The sequence below is a fragment of the Puntigrus tetrazona genome, chromosome 11 (genome assembly GCF_018831695.1).
Source record: "Puntigrus tetrazona isolate hp1 chromosome 11, ASM1883169v1, whole genome shotgun sequence".
Lineage (NCBI taxonomy): Eukaryota > Metazoa > Chordata > Actinopteri > Cypriniformes > Cyprinidae > Puntigrus > Puntigrus tetrazona.
The window spans coordinates 9,547,671-9,568,661 of record NC_056709.1 but is presented as its reverse complement, the minus strand read 5'-3'; the positions used below and the strand labels follow the sequence as shown (position 1 = coordinate 9,568,661).

The window sequence follows — 20,991 nt, the reverse complement described above, 5'->3', positions numbered from 1 at the left end:
TTGACATATAAGGCCCACGCAGATTCGGCTACATAAAGAGCTTAAAATATCATCTTTTGATGTTGGGTGTCAGTCTAAAGTTTTATTGCATCTCACCACTATGTCGTTAACTGACAAGTTATATAGAATGTGTTACTGTATATGCATTGTTATGCAATCCTGTCAGATCGTCCATCCTTGTGAATGCATTCAAAACCAATCTGGTTTCGTCTGTTAAATTCTCTGGGCGGGCAAAGCAGAGAAAGGGGAGGTAACCTTTCCCCATGTGACGGCATAAAGGGAACTTTTTGTAGAACTTTTGCGTTCAAACTTCATGTTTTCAACTGACATTTTTAAGAACTTGATTTTGATAATGAACAAATATGAATAAACCATTTAAATGGAATCCAGAAACATAAAAAAAAGAATGTGGGAAATTCTATAGGGCTCCGTGATCCCTGATGGTACGGCACCAGCTTCTCAGCCCACATCCAAACCAAATTCATCAGAAGTCCTGACATGTTTATGCCAGGATAACTGGTTCAGAGAGCAAGAGTACCTTCCAAACAACGTTAAAGCTCAAAGCAGAGAAAGAAGAGAGAGCGAAAGATCACTAGGGAAAAACCAGCGGTAATGACGTAGTGCCAAATACAGTAAGTGAGAGCAGGATGGGCACAGATGCAGTAAGTGACGTAGATCCGGAGCCAGACTGTTTACAGACTGGACACGGGTCTTAATTTGCAGACCGTGAGGCTGGACAAAGCCCTCTGGTTACATGCGAGTACCGATAGAGATCTGTTTGTATAAACTGGAGTCCTGTCACCACTACAACAAGACCTGGCTGTTTCTGCAATCACTTCCTGTCCTGAAAGAAAAAGCGCCTGGCATAAGCTCACAACTCCTGAGATGAAGGGAGGAAAAAAAAAAAAAACTGGAACATTTTAACGACTGGTTTGGCTCCAATAAACGTTCTTGCGTCATCACAACACTGATACTGGAAAAATAAAGCTTCTGATCTCTTCATATTTCATGTGGAAGTAAGTTTGACAGACTGCCTGGAATCTGAATAACACCACAACAGAAAAACAATAAAACATACAGCCCAGGTCATTGGATATTTAGCTTACATATAAAATCCACGGGTTATTCTTTTACACAGTTTCTTGAATTATGAAACTACAAACAGACTTGAAACGCTTTTTAAAAGGTTTTACTTTGGATGACCTTCCTTGACTTTTAACATTCCCTCTAGTTTAATGCATCAAAAGTCCAACGGCTGTATCAAAGCTAGAAATAAAAAATGTATCCGATTTTTCTCTCACAACTCCGACTTTTCTTTCTTACAATTGTGTGTTAACATTCTGCTATTCTGAATTTATTATTTTAGAATTTTTCCCAATTTTGAGTTTATATCTTGTAATTCTGAGAACCTTTTTTTTTTTTTAATACAGTGGCTAAACAGGCTTCTTTGAGATAATTTATAAGATAAAATGGTCAGAATTCTTAGTTAAAAAGTCAATTATCACATAAATCAAAAAATGAAAATAAAAAGAAATTCCTGTTCATTCACAAATTCATCAAAACTGGCAAAAACGTATAAATCTAATTATTGTTTAATTTTGACTTGTGAGATATTAAGTCAATGAAGCAGAAAATTCTAATTTGACAAATCAAGTCTGAGACAAAAGGTTATCTCTCAAATATGAATCTCACAATTTTTATTTATGATAAATGTGAATTATAACATATCAGAACTCAGATAAATAGACATAAAAGGTCACATTTATGTAATACTTTTTTTTGTGAACTTCAGTGTTAAAAGAGAAGTCTTATTACAATGTCATAATGAAAGTGAAATGTGATGAAAATTAAAGTGAAGTGACTTGTGGCCAGGTATGGTGACCCATAGTCCACACACACAGCAGTGAACACACAGAATTTTTTTGCTCACATTGCTTTCTTCTTAGCAAATATTCAAACTTTTAAAGGCAAAGCTTTGTTGTGAAAATGACTGTAATAATGTGTCAAAATGTAAATAATCTTCACACACAAAATTCGGGTAAGTCATGTTCTCTTGAGATTATAGCTTAAATAGTACTAATATAATGAAACGATTGCGAACATAAAACTATAAAAGAACATAAAAAGACACTTCAGGGAAACCATCACCAGACAAGCAGGAATTCCAGTCATCCTGTGAGCACACGGACAGTCGGACCGGACTGCCAAATCTGCGCATGCCGAGATTGATGACAAACCATGTCCAGCTGGAGCACATTTGTTTTGCTCTTGAGCAAACATTGCAAAATTCTTCAGTCTGATGCTTCCATTCCTTGCTGGAAAAACGATCTTTAGTTACGACGGTTGGGAAGACGTAAACACAGGCTATGAAGCTGAGTGAGCTTTAAGTGCGTTTGACTGAACGTGTGTAAAGTAACACAGACTGACAGGACCTTAAATGGTAATCTGTAGACAGGACACGCTGCTGCCGTGATTAACGCAGACAGTGGACAGGCCCTTCACAGCTGAGAAAATCACACAAGAACTCTCCTTAAACGACAGATGTGCTCCTCAACAAAACACCAGGGGCTTCTCCCAGGCAAGAATGCACACACAGCAAAAGAACATCAACGTCAGTGGTAAGATCACGGGCACAGAACAGCGCCAGGCGAGACGGAACACACTGCACATCACAAAGCATTTCTGACAGGACATGTGTCCACCTCTTAGAAATTCTGCTTGGCTACAGAGTAAAAAATGCTAGCCTTGTTTTATTAAAAAGAGAATTATACGAAGAATGTCAATGTTAAAAGGTCATCTTAATAGGATAGTTCACCCAAAAATTATCATTAAGTACTCGCCCTCATGCCGTTCCAAACTCATCTCCACGTGACTTCAAGGGTTGAACTGTAATTTTACAAAGCCATGAGAATACTTTTTGTGTGAGCTATCACTTTAAGATGGCATTTTAACTTTGACATTCTTACTTCTTTTGGGAGGACCTCAGTTAGTTAGCATAGTCTAGTTAAGGCATCATGGCTTGGGCCATGACTACATATTGCTACACACAAAAAATCAAGAGTTTAAATCCAAATGTCTTCAGGACTGGGTTCACGTTCTTTTTCCGTCACAGATGCATGAATTCCAGCCCACAGCAGAGCCGTCCTATGCTTTGTTTACATGCGGCTCTGCTGTGCTCATACTGTGCTGTCGAACGTTCTCGTGCACGTTCAGCACGAGGCATCCTGCTTCCCCCGAGACGCTTGCTTACAAACAGCCTTCAGGTCCTGACCCGCTGTGTTTGTGTTTTGAATAGGATGTGCACACAATGAGAGTAGAAAAATGCCAGACATAAAGGTCTCCAATATGTTAGGACTTAGTTTTAGTATCCTGAACAAAAAGTACTTTTTCAATAGCTGCTTTAACTGAAACGTCTATCCAAAACGACTTTAAATAAGGATGTATGATTCACTGCATTTAATCAAGAGTAAAAAAAAAAATAATGGAAGTGCTGAACAATCACGAAAAGTATGAAAACAAAGAAAAATAGCACAATTATGCAGCCCTTGAATACACACACAAAGACAATGGTGACTGACAAAAGCAATCACCGCTTTACGTTTAAATCGCCTAAAAAAAAGGCTGAAATGATGGTGCGCCAACAAAGATCTGAATGGGCTTGTTTGCGGTCCTCTACACTCCATTTATTTGTCCTTTAACCTCAGTTTCTCTCTCAGGATTTTAATATTCAAATATTACACTTAGCAGATTAGGGGATTTTCATTTCAGGAGCAAATGGTGCAATTTAATATGCAGCTATTGCGTGAAATCTGTGTGTGCAGAATGTGCTGTAAAACCAGCACGCACAGCTGGGGGAAGACCTTTGGTTATTGAGACAGATGTCTGCAGACCTTATCCTTCGGTCAAACGAAACCACGTATCGGCAACATCAAAACATGATCTCGCAATCTTGCACACTTGCACCAAATCAAGACAGTCTCGAAACTGCAAAAGTCTTCACGGTTTGTTTGCAAAGACCGTCTAATCTTGGTGCAGACCTTATGAAAACTGCTCATCAGGCCAAGCAATAAATACACATGAGCAAATCACAATTTATGTTCGAGTTCCAGAGGGAGGTAAAAGGGTGTGTGTAATTGTTGACATATTGAAGCTCTCAATCCGATTAGGCATTTCCCAGCTCAGTGTTTGCACTCATTTGGAGCCATGTGCTCAGCAAGGATTCCAGACCGCTGGCACGCCGCCATGAACCATTTTGTGCCCTGGTTGGGACAGAGGCCGGTGGAAGGGAGAGGCTCAATGCCGAGATATGAGGGCTCCAGTGAGCCTGAGATCTGCCACCTCTTTAGATTCCACTCAGTTTTTTTTTCTGTTCTGCTTCATACATTCCATAAAGGCCACCAAAATATGAGTTATACATCAAAAATCTCTCCGAAAAGTAGCATTAAGTTTCAGAAGAGTCTAGGGTGGTGTGGGACAGTAAGCAAGAGGTTGTAGGTTCAGTCCAATTGGAAGTACACTCCAAAGAAATAAAAAAAAGAACAAATTAATTTAGGAAAAACATTTCTATTTTTATGAGCGTTTACATATAGTAACAACACTACTATTTTTTTAAATTGTAACTAATATTGATGATAAAATACCAAAAGAATTGTAAACAAAATGTATTTTGCATGAAATACTCTATACTCTAAGGATCTCTAACGCTGACTTCACACTGCACGCGTAAGCAGAACAGAAGCAGTACGTGACCATTATGCTTTCATACTGCCAGTGTTTTCTGCCTCATTTTCCAGCGTTCCCCTCTGAACACTGCTTGCCATGTGCTTTGATTTATGATATCGCCAGCATACCGAGTATGATTACGAGTATGACTCTGTCCAACACACATCTGTAAATAACATGGTATAGTTTACACAATAAACTTAAGCCACATTTTTCATTTGGTCTGTGATCAGTTTGTGGCACTGCTGAGTTGGTATGGAAGCCCAGGTTTCTTTGACGGTGGCCTTCAGCTCATCTGCATTTTTCGGTCTCTTGTGATTTTCGCGACGGAGCGGAACGCAGATGGAATCTCGGAATCCAGTTTAAAAATGGAACGGCACGGAATTTGTCAAAGTTTAGCTAAATGAATCAAAAGTAGGTCATCTGACTTAAATCAAATCGCTAAATGGATTAGCATTTGTAAAAAATAAATAAATAATTAAGCTGCAAAATTCTATTCAAATATAAGTCTCCGAGTGAGTGAATGAATGGCATAGAGGCACGGTTTTGTTTGCCGCAAACCTTGCTGGCGGTGATTTCAGCATCTTCCGTCTCAATACGGACAAAAATACATAAACAACATCTCCAGAACTGCCCTGTATTTTGCGGTTTCATTTGAGTAAAATTAGCGGCGTATCATATACACAGTTCCTGTGATTTTGCCAAGTAAGACATGATCCTGGATCAACATTTTTTGTTGATCCTGGATCAACAATACTGTCCAAAAATACAGACTTATCCCAATCCCTGCCCCACTAAATCTAACCCTACCCAAAATGTGTGCCTACAATCGGTGGGAAATTATTAACTAGCTGATTAACAAAGGTGTAGAAGCAACTAACCCTTATCATGATCCCTTAAATCTGATTGGCTGATTAGAATGTTGATCCAGGAACATCTTGTACTTGGTGAAATCACGCTCACCTCATATACACACACAGAAATGTTAAGGCATTCACAGCGACCTGTCTATTATTTAGTATAATGTATGTGATAAGCTACTACCACCGCTATAAAACAACTTGCATTGAGAGAAAAACCAATAAACAACTAGCAAAACAACTAGCTGAACCAATAAGCAAGAATTACACCCACCGCAACTTAAAATTCTGGCTTACGATTTGTTTCTAAATTCTCATTTCATTAGCTAAAAAGCATATTAGATGAAAAAGCTCTTCAGCAGCTAACGAAGGAGAGGAACAGCGGCGTCTATCTTCGACCCTGCTGTGTCTTTCTGCCTCAGCTGCAGAGAGACTAATGCAACAACACCGAAAGAACTACGCACCTCAGAGACAAGAGACGTCCAAACATGCTGCATCAGTGGAAAAGAGAGGTCTTTGAGAGCCTAGGGAACATCGCAAACAAAGCGTAAGGCCTGTGCCAGTCGGGCAGAAGGCTTGGAAAAGAGTTAAAAGTTAATTACAGCGGCCTAGTGGGTCATTGTGCCGGCACAGGTGTTAGATGTTATCAACAAAGCCCAGCGCTGCTGCTGATGTACCACAGATACCCCAATTGCCGATTACGCTTTTAGCTCCTTCTCAACTGTTTATGCGGTTATGTGCGAGTGCAGTCAGAGAACTGTTGTGGAAAACTTGCACTCTGTTGTGGAGGGGAAAACTCTCACAGGGACTATTCTTCCGTCAGCAGAGCTTATGTCTTTTATTCAGAAATGATACTCGCGTCTCACACAGCTGAAAGCCGCATGATTTCCCTAACCCTGTTCAAACTTCAAAACCGTGAACATGTACTGGAAAAACATGACGCAGTATTTGTTTTCAAAATGCTTGTTTGGGTGAACGAAGACGATGGAGAGCTAACAACTAGGTGAAGAAAGGTCACATAAATTTAAATGACACTCTCTAATTGACAATAATAATTTATTGCTGTGATGCCAAAGTTGATTTTTTTATTTTTTTTTCTAGTAATAGAAGTCATTATAAATGCCTTATCATTCACTTTTGATCAATTGAATGCATCCTTGCTGAATACAGTTTTTTTTTTTTTATGACAGCGTAGCTACTTTCATTCACCTTTTACAAATACCCTATCGTCTTACATAAGAGATATCTTAAATATCTTAAAGAAATTACAATATAACAAGTTTCACATTTGTTTCCTGATAATAATGTCAGAGTTTATTTAATAACCAGCTAACATTACTTTTTGACTACTTACAAGAAGTACATGAATTTACCGTACTGCTTCAAGAAACCTAACAGGCACTTTTCTTTTTTTGAATTATTATTCAATTATATTAGTATGTTTTCAAGAAAGGAGAAAAAAAAAAACGTATGAGAGAGATGCAGTAGCTATGACTTGCTAGTTTCTTCTACAAGGACTTGAGTTGCTGTGATGCCTGAGGTAAGGCAGGTCTGATGGGAATGAAAAAGAACGCTCAACATACAGAATAGCGGTGACTACAGTGCCATCTTGTGTTGACCCTTAAAGCATTATGGTAATTGCTCATCAATTATCAACATGACTCTGATAAATCATGCTTGTATACTCATTCATGTCAGTTTTGACACTTTTTGGTTAAATATTCTGGTAATCAAAGCCGTTTTAGCATATTTATGCCTGTTTAAGTAAGCTGAATGATGTACCAACTAAGAAAGTCTGTTTAAAAAAAGGCTTCTTTGCTTCAAAAGAGGGCCAACATCAATGCAGGGTTTGTGGGTTTTTTAAGGCCACAAGTCCCTACAGTCTTTCCCTCTCTCATGCACAGACACACAGAGAAGTCACACAAACACTCACAGAAAGCAAAAGAAAAAACAGCCTCCTTTGTGAATTGCTATCACCAATCTGAGCTTCCTCCTCGTGTTTCAGAGGCTAAACACTGGAGCTATTAGAAACGGCTTCCTGAAAGCTCTAGTCACATGACGGCTCTTGGAGAACATTGTGAAAAAGCTTCCACCTCTGTTCGGTTCCAAATGCGTCCTAGTTTCATGCCCAGCTTGCCTTCGCCGGGCCATAAGACTAATGCCATTAATCATTTCCACATTCTGTTCGGAGGACAGGTTGTCCAAAATCTCCCTCAGACTTTGGAAAAGCTGTTTTGATCAAATTGGACTTTGCCATTTTGTCAGCCTTTTTCAAAACTTGGATGCAAATCAATGTGCACCTCTATTTCTTTTACAGGTTGTTGAGAGCTATGGTATACAGATTACTATAGCACTTGTCTAAAAAAATACACAAACAAAGAGTATTGTCAAGAGTATCGGATAGTAATTTCAGAACATTTACGAATATAACATGGTGCTAAATGATAATGTACCATTATATTTACATGGACCTTCAAAGCAAACCATTGTATGCATGGTATCGTGGTATTGATATTACAAAAAAAAGGTTTTTACAGTACAATTTTATTAGAAATGTACCATTCTTGTTATTGCTAACAAACTATTACAGTTGTTTTGGTAGCTGAAATAATTATAAATATTAAAGTAAAAGTGAAAAATAAAAATTATGCTTAAAGCTTTAAGTTGTTTAAGTACATCATCAAGCTTAAAAAAGCTAAAGCTAAAAAAAAAAAAAAAAAAAAAAAAAAAATATATATATATATATATTAAAAATTCAAATGCACACAAATACTAAAACTAGTAATTAATTAATTATAAAATGTATAATAAATTGGGAAATCTACTATTATCCAATTAAATATCCAATTCTGGCCAATAATGACAAATTAAAAGTCGCAAAATCAACCCATATGGTACCAATATATGTTGTAGCGCATACTTTTTGGTATAAACGCACCATATTTAACAACAAGGATAATATATACATATATACATGATGTACCACATGAGCATATATACTTTTCCATACACACAGCTGTATACCTGTAAACTGGCTGCATTTCACGTGCAATTCCAATGACAGCCTCAGCAGGGAAATAGTTAAACTCTTGGAAGAGGTCTCTGATGTTGCTTCTGAATTTGAGGTCCAGGTCCAGCTGAACAATGCACTTCAATTCTAAGGGGGCAAAAGAAAGAAAAAGTAAAGCAATCGCATCCTATGTTTTGTGTGAGTAGTGTTACATGCAATACATTAGAGATACTACACTGTTTCTTTGCGTGCTCTATAATGCAGAAAAGCCGTAACTTGGTTGCATTAACAAATGATAGGACCTCATCCGAAGGGGTTTTCTCACGTCGAATGGCCTCACGGTTTTCGTGTGAGCCCCACGGACAACAAAGCCCTCAAGACAACATTCTGGACACACCATTGTGGAGCAGAGGCCGCAAACACAATGACACACATTCGGAAAGCAAAACATCGGGGGCCCAAACCATGCTTGTTGTAATTAGAACAATGAAAAGAGAGCGGCCAGCCGGAGCTGTTTAGTCGGTCAGGCATTTCACACCGACGTCTCTCCAAACAAGCACCGGAAACTGGACAAATCAATATCAACGATCTCAGCGCTTCCCTCCAAACACACAGCCTGACTACAAAACACTTCATGAGCAATGATAAAAGGAGGACAAGTGATGCATTTGTATGGAACAGGAAGAACATCTACAGTGTATGAAGATCAAAAACAAAACCTAGAGATGTCATTTTTGAAATAATGTAAAAAAAAAATAAAATAAAAAAAATTATTGTCTCCTATTTCAATGAGCTGTAAAAATCAACTGGAAGTGGATAATAGTACACTATACACTAGAAGAATTATAATTCTTTTAAGTAGTATTTGATGCTTATTAATACTTTTTTCCATCATATAACTGTTCAAAGGTGACAGTAAAGACATAATGTATTAAAATATTTCAATTTTAAATAAATGCAATTCTTTTGAACTTTTTCTTCAAGACACTACGATGAATATAAAGCATCACAGTTTTCACAAAAACATGAAGCAGCACAACCGTTTTCAACAATGATCGAGTTTCTTGAGAGACAAATCAACATATTGGAATGATTTCTGAAGGATCATGTGACACTAGAGACTGTAATGATGCTGAAAAGATTTGCCAGCCTGGCAACAAACTACACTTTACTCCATATTACAACTACAATGTGATAAAGTTAATGTTAAAATAAGAAATAAGAACTAATCTTTTCTACAGTACACTATTAAGCAGAGCACTATTACAACCAACAACCAAAACAGGCAGTGTTTATTTACGATTTGGGTCATGATATTGCTTATATGCCATAACAAAACTAATGATGTACAGCTAGAATAGCTATAGTGATCAGCAACATTTTTATAGCCATGTTTATGATTCAGTTTAGTTTCGCGACTGGTGCTGAAAATTCTGAAAAAGAAAAAAAAGCTATGAAATGATAAAATCCCAAAGCCCAACCTTGACTCCCCAGTTTAAACGAGGACAATTTTAACCCTCCAAAACAGAGTCCCTTCAAACCTCCAAAAATAAAACCCAAGCGTCACACTATACCAGATCAAAAGAGGAACAATCGCTTTGGGCAGGATGAGCCACAGAGGCTCGGCGAGCACCTGAGGGCATGTCAGGAAGCACGTTAAAATGCGCCTTTGAAGCATTAACCACTGCACTAATTCATTTTATTGGGCCTCTGCAGCCTGAAGCGATAAAGACTTTCAAGAAACAGGACCACATGAAGTTCACCAGCTCCATCATGGCCCAAGGTGTTGGAGATATGACTGCGGAGCTTTATAAACAAGATTTCTAGCTTCAGCCGAGTACATACGCATCTAGGACATTCTCAGCACGTTTACAGGCGAGGCAACACACAGTTGAACATGCTCAAGAATAGCCCGGTCATCTAAAACAGGGGCGCTGAAGCTTGACATACTTTTAAAAGAGTGGTTGTGTTTTACAGATGTAAGAGTTGCGCTAGCATCATCTTGGGAAATATGTGACTCTTGCAAATTCCCTTCTTTAGAGATCTACAGGAATCCTGCAACTGTATAATGTATTCACAATTTGAGACCGTATTAAGGTGAATAACAATACAAAGTAATCCAAGTAACCTGCTTTATCACTAAAAGTACGGAGCAGGTGGAATTCCATCTGTTCTCTGTGGATTACAGAGAGTTGCCTTCCTCAGTGAAAACAACAGCAAGCCATGATATGGTTCAACTTCATTATGAGATTAAAACCTGGTCTTATGTGGCCATTCTCCATCGGCACAAAAAAATCTCTTTAGTTTTAAATAGTTAAATGCAATGGGACGGGTTAAATCTGGTATGAATTAGATCACACCCTAAAGAAATGGAAACCTCTTTCTTAAAAGAACATTTTAATGATCATGTGGCCCTTCCACATGATCACGTAAACTCTCTTCCAGGAAAATACAGACATAAGGAGTCACAAGACTGAGTCTAGGATCACTGAAAACGGATTTAAAAAAAAGGTGGCGTTTGTGTCATTTTAAAACTTAAAAATAACTTTTTTTACAGTTATCATTGAGTCAAATATACAGTAAGTGAGATTACATGGAGTTTCAAAATGAGGAAATTTCCATGTTTTTAAGGTCTGACAGTAACTCAGCATAGTGACTCAATTCTAGATAAGTCATATGGTAAATGAGTTACACAACACTGTCTGACTGCCTTAGATATCACAAATGGTCTACTTTGTTCTTCAACAAATCACCTTTTGACTTAGAATGTCAAAAAATATATTTGAAACGGCTTTAAAACTCACCTATATTGTTTTTGATATTTTTAGCCTTTCCCTTATATGACAAAACATGCACACTATGTTTTGAGTATTAAGACTTTTGTCTTCAACTACACTGAACACTTTCCCGACCAACCACCACGCGATAAAGCAACAAATGATGTTGTGCAGTTTTGTTATTTTTAACTAAAATTACTTTTTAATTTTTGCTACAGCTCAAGCTAAATAAAATATAATAGTATTAGATGAAAATCTTAAATTAAAATGAAAAATGTTGCCTTGGCAGCTAAATTAGGAAAAATAAGTTTTAATTGATGAAGTAAAATGACTAAAACTAAAGTTGAAAAAAAATAAAATAAATAAAAACTAATAAAAATTACACAGCAAACAACATTACTAAAACTTAACCTAAAATTAAAATAATAAAATATAATAATAAAAATATGAATATAAAAAACAGATTAAAATATGAAAATATGATTAATGACACTCAAATATTAATAAATCTTGTTTTAAAAATAATACAAAAAGATTCAATCTTTGTGATGTTGTGACAGACAGCCACGTCAACAGTAAAATGACAGTGGACCATGTTTTATGTATATTAAAGATCAGTCAGATAACAATGTATGTGACATAAATTTTATGCTCTTCAATAGCTGCAGTAATAGTTCACAAACAGGCAGAACAGTTCTGATTGGTTTCATGCCATTTTTGTCATTTCTTTTCTGGTCGGCACACAGTGTAAACCCGTATAGCAAGTTGTGTTTAAAACCTGACATTGAAATCAAAGACTCTACTGTGAAATGACATCTAAATATGTGCCTAGATGTTCTTGTTCATTATTCAGCAGACACAATAAAAACAACTGCTACAGAAAATCAAAGTAGCAGACTTTGTTCACAAACACATTGCTCTTGAGGCAGCCAAAGATTTTTAAAACATAGGCTTTCTGTTCCCTCCCGAGCTGCGAACACATGGCACTGCTTCACAATAAGAGAAGATTCATAGCCACATGAAACAAGGGCCAATTATTTTCACAGATCCTATTGTCACTTGGGCTAAGCAGTTAATATAGCAGCCCACCTCCAGGTCCAATGTTCCTTTAATGAACAGCCAAATTCCTCAAAGCAACATGACAGAACATAAAACTGGAGCACCAGAACATAAAACTGAAGTACTTTTGAAAATCACTGGGCATGTGATTCTCCCCGCATATTTTTCAGAAGATCTAAAATATCCATCGTTATGGACTAAGCACTTAATTTTGCTCTTTTAGACCTCCCAGAAAAACTCTTCATTTTAGCTCAGTGGGCCAGTGGTCTTCCTGGGATCACGGTCTAAAGTGAGACGGATGGTGTCAGTCTCTTCCTCAGGGCTCACTTATTCAGCCTCTCAGCAGGCTGGTATTGACCGCCCTGTTGGTAAAGAGTCGATGACCGGAATAAGCCTGGCGGGAGAGACGGGGAGAGAGAGTCATGCAAGCAGACAGACATCCTCCTGACATACAGAGAAATCAGAACGGAATTCCTTGAGGTGGGTTTGAGTAGTCAGTCAGTGGGTCAAAAGGGAATTAAAGGAATAGTTTTCCCAAAAATGTTAATTCGCCTACATGTTCTTCCAAACATGAACATTGCTATTTTGTCTATTCTGGTAGTTCACAAGGACCAGCTGTGGTCCTTATGAACTACCACTGTATGGAAAGTGAAGAACTTTAAAAATAATTTGAGCGTGCAACTTTTTGTGCTGAAAGGAAACAAAAATAACTACTTTATCAATTGGTATGCATCACGCTACACTCATGAATGATGGTGGACAGTAATGCAGAAGAGACGAATTGTTGCAAAAGTGCTCTCGTAGCTTCATTAAATTAAGATTAAAACAATGATGTCACATGGACTATTTTAACAATGTCTTTGTGACTTTTTGGGCCTTGAACGTGGTAGTTGCCTTTCCGTCTATAAAACAAATCTCGGATTTCATCAAAAATATCATAATTTGTATTCTAAAGATGAACAAAGGAAAATAAAGTGCCTCTATTATGGCTTATGAAAGGTTTATATTTTGGTTTTGGGAGTCTCAAACAATAGGCTGACATACATGCAAGGTCAAAAAAAAAAAAAAAAAAATTAACGTCTTATAATATGCATTTATTTTTACCTTGTTCAATTAATTTTCCAAAGCCCTTCAGTGATTGGTCGATTTCATTTAAAGGAGTGTTTGTGAGCTTTTAAAGCTCCAAAAGCGACACACAGTGGCAAAGAAGGATTTAGCTTTTTTATTCAAACCAACATGAAAAGACCAACAAGTGGGCGGGCAATATGCTTGGTTCTTATTTTAAAAATGATTCCTTTCAATGATTCAGAGTCAACCCTTTCTTTTGAGAAACAATAACTAAAAACAATGCACTTTCAGATTTAAAACTTTTTATTCACTTAGAGCTGTGTTACACACTGCATGAAAGGTCATTTTCAAAAATTCATAATAGGGTCACTGTAATGACGATTCTTATTTTTGGGTGAACTATCCTTTAATGCCTTGGGTAACAATCTAACTAATGTTAATACCCAAGTATCCTACTGTTTACTGTTTATGTTGAGTGTTGATTTAAAACACTTTAAATGTTAAAGACGAGTTTTAGTATGAAATTATATTATTGAAGAGTGTTGCAAATGATGGATGGTACACTGACTTATATAAAAGTGCCCTCATGACGACAAGAGTTCGATTCCAGTCTCGAGGTCCATTGCCAATCCCACTCTACCCAGTACTTTCCTGTCTTCTCTCCACTCTCCGGTCCAAAACTGTCATGTGTGTGTACCGTTACACCCTTAACACCTGGAAAATTTCTATTTCAATGACTTGCAGGAGAACAAACTGTGTTGACCTACTTCCTTTAAATATTTAAATTGTTTGTCTCATGCAGAAATTCAAAACGTGCAAGCAACAACTCAATTGTAAAAAAGACTCATTCTCCCCACAGGCCACGCTCTCAACTCCCTTTCTTAGCCTTCCAGACACACGTCACTTCGACAGCGTGCCTTGGCACCCCTGCAGATATAAATGGCCCGATTGTGAAATCACAGGCTCTACATGACCCAGTGAATCAAGCTAGAAAGTGAACAACTCAGGAGGGAGTTTCTGACCGAATAAGGTGCACATATTAAACTGAGACACCACAAGAGACACATTCAGCAATAAAAAGCATACAGACTTACAAAAGAACAAAACATATAAACAAAAACGCACTATTGAGCAACAAGCTAACGATTTCTGAATCTTCAGCTTCCAAAGCATTTCATTTCAGATATAAATTATGTCTCCTCTGTGAGAATTGACTAAACCGCCAGAGAGAAATTTGCAAACAAATCGACCCAAACATCCCTGCAGGCCTTACTGAAGAGCAGGTAGCGCTTTTCACTGAATCTCAGTTCGTAGAATGTGAATTCATTCTAAACTTTCCATGTCCCAGGGTCCACTAAGTTCTCTGTGTTCTTGTAGCTACTTCAGACTTTCTGTTTTCCACAGGTGCCACCTGACATCTTTAGAGTATTCTGGTTAAAGCCCTACATGGGCATCAAATTTGGCCCGAAATGCTCAGGCCCGAGCCCGACCCATATCCGACAGTGTATTAGAATTACTGGCCTGCAGGACACGGAGGCACCAGCGCAATCACTTGCATTTTATTTCAGTGGAAACAAAAGAGCCTACGCTGACATTTTCTCTGATAAAAGAGCAATAGGCATCCTCATTCAGGAGCGCTTCACAAAAATGAACCGAAACTCAGCAAAAAAAAGACGATACATATATCTATAGAACTCCTTAAATTCCATTTACCCAAAAAAACAAAAACTTTCATTATAATCATAATCCGTAAAGATGACTTCTCTCTAAAGGCGCCTATGAGGAAATGGCGAGTAAAGATCATCATGTTCATCTTTGCAACAAAGTTTTTTTTGTAAATAATTTAATTTTGTAAATCTTATTACTATCATTACTTTTGCTGAGATTTTGCAGCATGCTATTCAGCTTCTGATGGCAGCTCTTTCCTGCGGGACACTGAACTCTGTCGAGACACTCTCAGACACAGAGTCAGTCTCATGTTGTTTCTTCATTTTTTTTATCAGTAATTAATGGATATCAATAATATCAAAAATAAGGAGAAGCCTGAAACAGGCCAGAGGCCTGGCTCGAGTCTGAATAACGCTGTGAAAATTGGCCGGAAGCCCCGGCCCTAGGGGCAAGGCAAGTTTATTTATATAGCACTTTTTTTTTTTTTTTTTACACAGTGGTTATTCAAAGTACTTTACATAAAATGAAGTAGAATGGTCATTAAAATAATAATTACACCAATAAAAACAAAGAATGAAAAAATATATAAAAATTTATTTAAAATAAATTTAAAAAGGAAATAAAATAAAAATAAAAATGTTACACATAAAAACAAAAAAAGTCGGGCCCATTGGGCACAGGTCTAAATGCAGGGCTGTAAGTTTGGTGCAGTGTTGACTGAGATGAGTGAAGTCATGCATAGTGTCTTTAATGGTCAAAGAAATCAATTCCTGAGCAAAAAAGTGAACAATAGGTGAGATTTTATGGAATTATGCAAACCTAAAATAAATAAATATGTTAATTTAAATGTATCTGATTCCATTTTATTAACCAGTGTCTTTGCTGCTGACCTTTGATGATCCAGTTTAACCATACTTTAACCATACAGACTTTTTTGTCAGTTGTGCTTTATTGTTTTTTTTACAAAAGTGATACTGAGCATTTAAATTCAATTCTCAAATCATACCACTGAATAAATGAAAACATTATTAATGTAAAAAAGATAAAGAAAATAAAGAAAAAAGACTGTAAATGATTCAAGAGACATTGAACTAGCACTTTCAATGTAGGACACGTTAAAGGTCGTTATGTAAAAATCTCTCTGCAGAGTTCAGCAAATCAATCTGAATGAAATATTTTGCTAATGTTGCTCCTATGGATTATTAGTGTTTCCTAATATGATATACTGTATGAATTTCCAAGAAAGCAAAGTAACGTCACAGCCACAAGCCTCTGTCAAACACTCATAGGTCTTTTCCCTCTCACGATATCATCGATTTGTTCAGTTTACAGTGGAGTCCAGGGAATCTGTGTTTCGTTTATCGGTAAACCCATCCGGGCATTCATCTGTCTGGACAGCCATTTGTTTTAATGCGAGAGTGAGTGAGTGGCCGATGGCTCTGTGCGCGAGCAAGCAGCGGTGTCACAGAGGACGATCGACCGCCCCCGTCCCGCCTCCTCCCCCCCGCCCAGCACCCTGCCATGTGCCAGTTCAGCACCTGTGAGCGAATCGGCACATCTGACACCATCAGCGGACTCGTGGCCAAATCCATTCACGGCCGGACTGATTGAGGGCCGCTTTCAGGATGGCCGAATGTACTGACCTTTAAAAAAAAACACAGTTGGAAATGTGCAGCGGGAAGTGTGAAGAGGAAGTTTACATGAACACAGAATGTTCTGCAGCTGCCACTTTTGAGATGGAAAAGTTGGGTCACAGTATGGTTAAGAAAAAAGTGGGTTCGATATAATTATGACATATAAAACATCTAAAGTGCTAAAGGTGATGTGTTTTATGTGGCACTAGCAAAAATAATTGACAAAAAAGGAAGAAAAAAAAAAAGTTCATGCATTTAGTTTTCTTACAATTTTTGTATTGTTTTCAGATTTCTTATTCTTATTTTTCCAGCACAACAGTAACAACTACTATTATTTTCAATAAAAATTATAAAAAAAAAAAAAAAGTATAACATGTTATTATTAAATAATATTTGAATATATTCTAGCTTTCTATTTTAGATTTCTAGTTTAGATTTTAAATCTGAGACAACAATAATTACTATTATTCTCAATAGCAATAATAACAATGTATAATTATTATTTTTTTTTTTTTAATTAAACTGTTTTTAAGGTTTCAAAAAAAAAAAAAAAAATACTGCAGTCAAATGATTAATCATGAATAATTGCATCCAAAATATAAATTTTAACACACACAGAGTATATCATTTAGTAAATATTTACATGTATTTACTAACCTTCTGACGGGTCGATTTGTACAATTCTCATGGTTCTAAAATAAACAAAAAACAAGGTGTGCTCTGATTGGCTAGTTATCCTGTGTGTTGTGATTGGACTGAATACCTCAAGCATTTGGTAGAAATCTTACGTCCTGGCGTTCTTACAACAAAACAATAAACCACATTACAAACGAGGCATTTATTGCATCCAGTGGGGACATAATTACTGATAATTATGACATAGTACTATCTTTTTATGTGTCGAGGTGTTACATAGCACCTCGTAAACGTAACGCCATATCTGCATTCGGGATCAGAGAAATGACAAGCGACAACAGCACAACAATTCACTGCTCAAAAATTGCATTTGAATAGTAACTGGCAGATTATTTTAATAAGAAAACATAACTTAAAAGAGTCAGGCAGTCAGAGTTGCCCCATAGCCTCTGTATACAGCTAGCATAGAGTGCTTCCAAGTTCAGGAAATAGTCCTCCGTAAATGCACTGAGAAGAAACTGTTCTGAGAAGGGCTGTGAATACAACTTAACCACTGATTTCCAGTTGTGTCCACTTTTGGAAACACAAAAGAAAGTATTTTCACTTTTACAACGACAAACAGCACGTCCAGAACAATAGCTCCACCTACTTTCTTTGCGTAAACATTTGGGCGGTGTTATGAAAACACGCCCCCACTTTGTGAGGTCACAAATTGGGGCGTGTATAAACAAGCCGTTTTCGCAAAAAAAAAAAAAAAAAAGTATCATTTTATATTTAGTTTTTTTTTTGATATAATCATTTTATTTAATAACTTGTTCTCAAGTATATTTTTTTTAAACGACAATACAAAAACAATAAAATCATGATTCTTTATGTTGTTCCACGCATTTAAAAACCAGTCACAACAATATAAACACAACAAAAAAACTGCAACTTTTTTTTTTACACTCGACAACATCCATGGCGAGTCATAGCTCACCTGCAGGCATGATGCGATGCATGGCCACCGACAGGAAGAAGATGGCGTCGCTATAGTAAGCACCGGAACCTGCGCTGAAATGTTTCTGCATGGCCTCTACGATGGGAAATAACTTCTCAGTAAGGGCGTCTACATCGTGAAACACCACCTGAAACAATAAGCAATATCTGTGTTAAACAAGGGCATTTTTGTGACCCTAGTGACACTGACACTACATATTTGCAGATTTATGCACGGGTGGGCAGGAGTGAGCTGTATTTCTACCCTTCGCTTGTATTTTGGCACCGTGATTTTATCCTCAGGTGTTCACTATTTGGCTCACTGAACCTTGACAGTCGTCTTTTTGACGTTGCTTCCATTGAAAACACACAATACCTGTGTTTGTCCGCAGTGCAATCGCTCCCTAATCCTGCTCTGCAATGCAAGGCTTTGGCGCCGACTCAACTCATGCAATCAGATAATGTGTATCTCTCGCTAGGTTGCACAAAGAGGATTGATGTTGGGGGGGGGTTTTCAGTCATCACAGATTTCCCATTAAGGTTTTGATTCCTGGGGTAATATATGCTTCTGCCATAGGATTAGAATTCCACCTTCAGTCTGGCGAAACAAAAGCACTAATTCAGCACAAGCTCAAGTAACAAAGTTGATACTGTAACTAAGTTTTTCTCATTTTTGTGGAATGCAAAAGTACAGTTAGACAAGTATCTGCGGGATAGAGTGAATTTTTTTTTTTAAGTCAAGAAGAGCTTCAAAGAGTCTCTTCAGCCTTTAAATCTGAAAAAGTACAATTGGGTTTTTTAAATTTTTAATGTCCTGAAAACTCAAAAAAGTTAAAAGTTAAATGAAGGAACTGCCAAGTGCAGTGAACTCTGCAATGTCAAAGGTTTGATTCCCAGGAAATTCTTAACACAATGTTATTCATAAGATAATTTTTTTAAAGAAATTAATACTTCTACTCAGCAAAGACATCTGAAATTGATCAAAAGTGACAATAAACCCAATATATCTGTTTCGAATAAATGCTGTTCTTTTGAACTTTTACATTAATCACAGAATCCTTGGGGGAAAAAAAAGCGTAAGTGTCCACAAAACATTAGGTTTTTAACATTGATGATTTCTAAAGAATCATAAAGACCGGAGTAAAGATGCTATACAAGCTGTTATTTCAGTTTAAAAGTAATGTTTTAAAATGTTTTTTTTATTGTATTTTTATTTTTATTGTATTTTGTGATCAAATACATAGACTTTGCGAATATAAAACTCTTTATTAAAAAAAAAAAAAAAAAAAAAAAAAAAAAAAAAACACCAACTCTAAACTTTTAAAATGCAAAGCAGGTTGCCATAGATCAAAAGTGGATGCTCATGGCAAAATCAATATGTAAATACATTCCTCGCTCAGTGTGTTCCTACAGCATGGAAATACTTTGAATTGGAGCGTACCTCATCAAAAATAGTCAAGCATCAAAATAGTAATAAAAAAAAAAAAGCGCTGCAAAAATATAAAGTTTGGGAGCCATCCATTGAATATTTATTTTTAATATCGCCCTGAATTTTTCATAAGCTAGGGGCTTTAAAGCCACTAGTAAATAACGCAGAAGCAGTGGAAACAAAACTCCATTTTGCTCGCAAGAACTTCAAAGACAACAGAAAACTCATGAGTTCCAGTGAAGCTGTCGTTTCACTTCAAAAGAACTAATAAATAGGAAGAAAAACTACACCGGTAAGCAGTAGGCTGATTGTATAGATGGAGTAACTGCAGGGACTAGCTAACTCTTCCAGGAATTCACATAAGTTTCAGAGCATAGCCGAGCATACAGAGCTCAGAGTAATCTCTATTATGAGCACATGAAGGGCTGTGCTAAATTAAATTAAAGGATTCCGACAGTGTTAATGCCCACGAGGACTCGGAGCGGAGCCTGCTGGTCATTTTATGTGCTTTTGACTTTACAAATAGTTCTGGAGGGTAAAGGTCTATAATAAAGTGAGAGTGCACTTCATTATATCAGACTGGATGCTTTCTAATCTAATATGAATCTTGATATTATGAGTGGAATTAAAACAAGAATATGATCGCCTCGCTTAGACTAATAATCACCATGTTACAGTCAGGCATCTTTAATATAGTAATTGAATTTAATATATAGCCTATCATTACATTAAATGATCAGTACATTCATGGTACTTCAATACACTCCACAGAATACAATGATAAAGAATATACAAAAAACACTGATTTTGGAAAGAAACGGGCTCTTTCAAAGTAGTTTAGTGTGGCCACGTCACATGCAATACGTGACCATCATCTGCCATCATCTGTTCAACCACCGCACATAGATGTCAAAGACCGCAATGCTCAAATCATCAACCTTTCATACGCTTCATTCGGTTCCTCAAAAAATGACACATAATGACCCCCAGCAGCAGCCGAAGGAGCAGTCATCTTTTCCCTGAGAACACGTCTGATGAGCTCACACGGGCTTGATCTCATGTCACGAGACTGTGTGGGAGTCTGTGAGCCCACAGAACAGTGGAACTTTCCACACGCTCTACGTCTGGAGAGCGAGATTAGATACAGACT

At 37.1% G+C, this 20,991-nt stretch overlaps 1 protein-coding gene across 1 annotated transcript in view; it reads right to left on the bottom strand.

Moving 5' to 3' along the window:
* Nucleotides 1-20,991, bottom strand: part of xxylt1 (xyloside xylosyltransferase 1) — a 38,797-nt gene that overhangs the window by 10,694 nt on the left and 7,112 nt on the right. Inside the window, exons 3-4 of the mRNA XM_043251356.1 lie at nt 18,414-18,561; nt 8,607-8,739 (exon numbers count right to left, since the gene is read on the bottom strand). Coding sequence (XP_043107291.1) covers nt 8,607-8,739; nt 18,414-18,561 — 281 coding nt within the window. The remainder of the gene's footprint in view (nt 1-8,606; nt 8,740-18,413; nt 18,562-20,991) is intronic.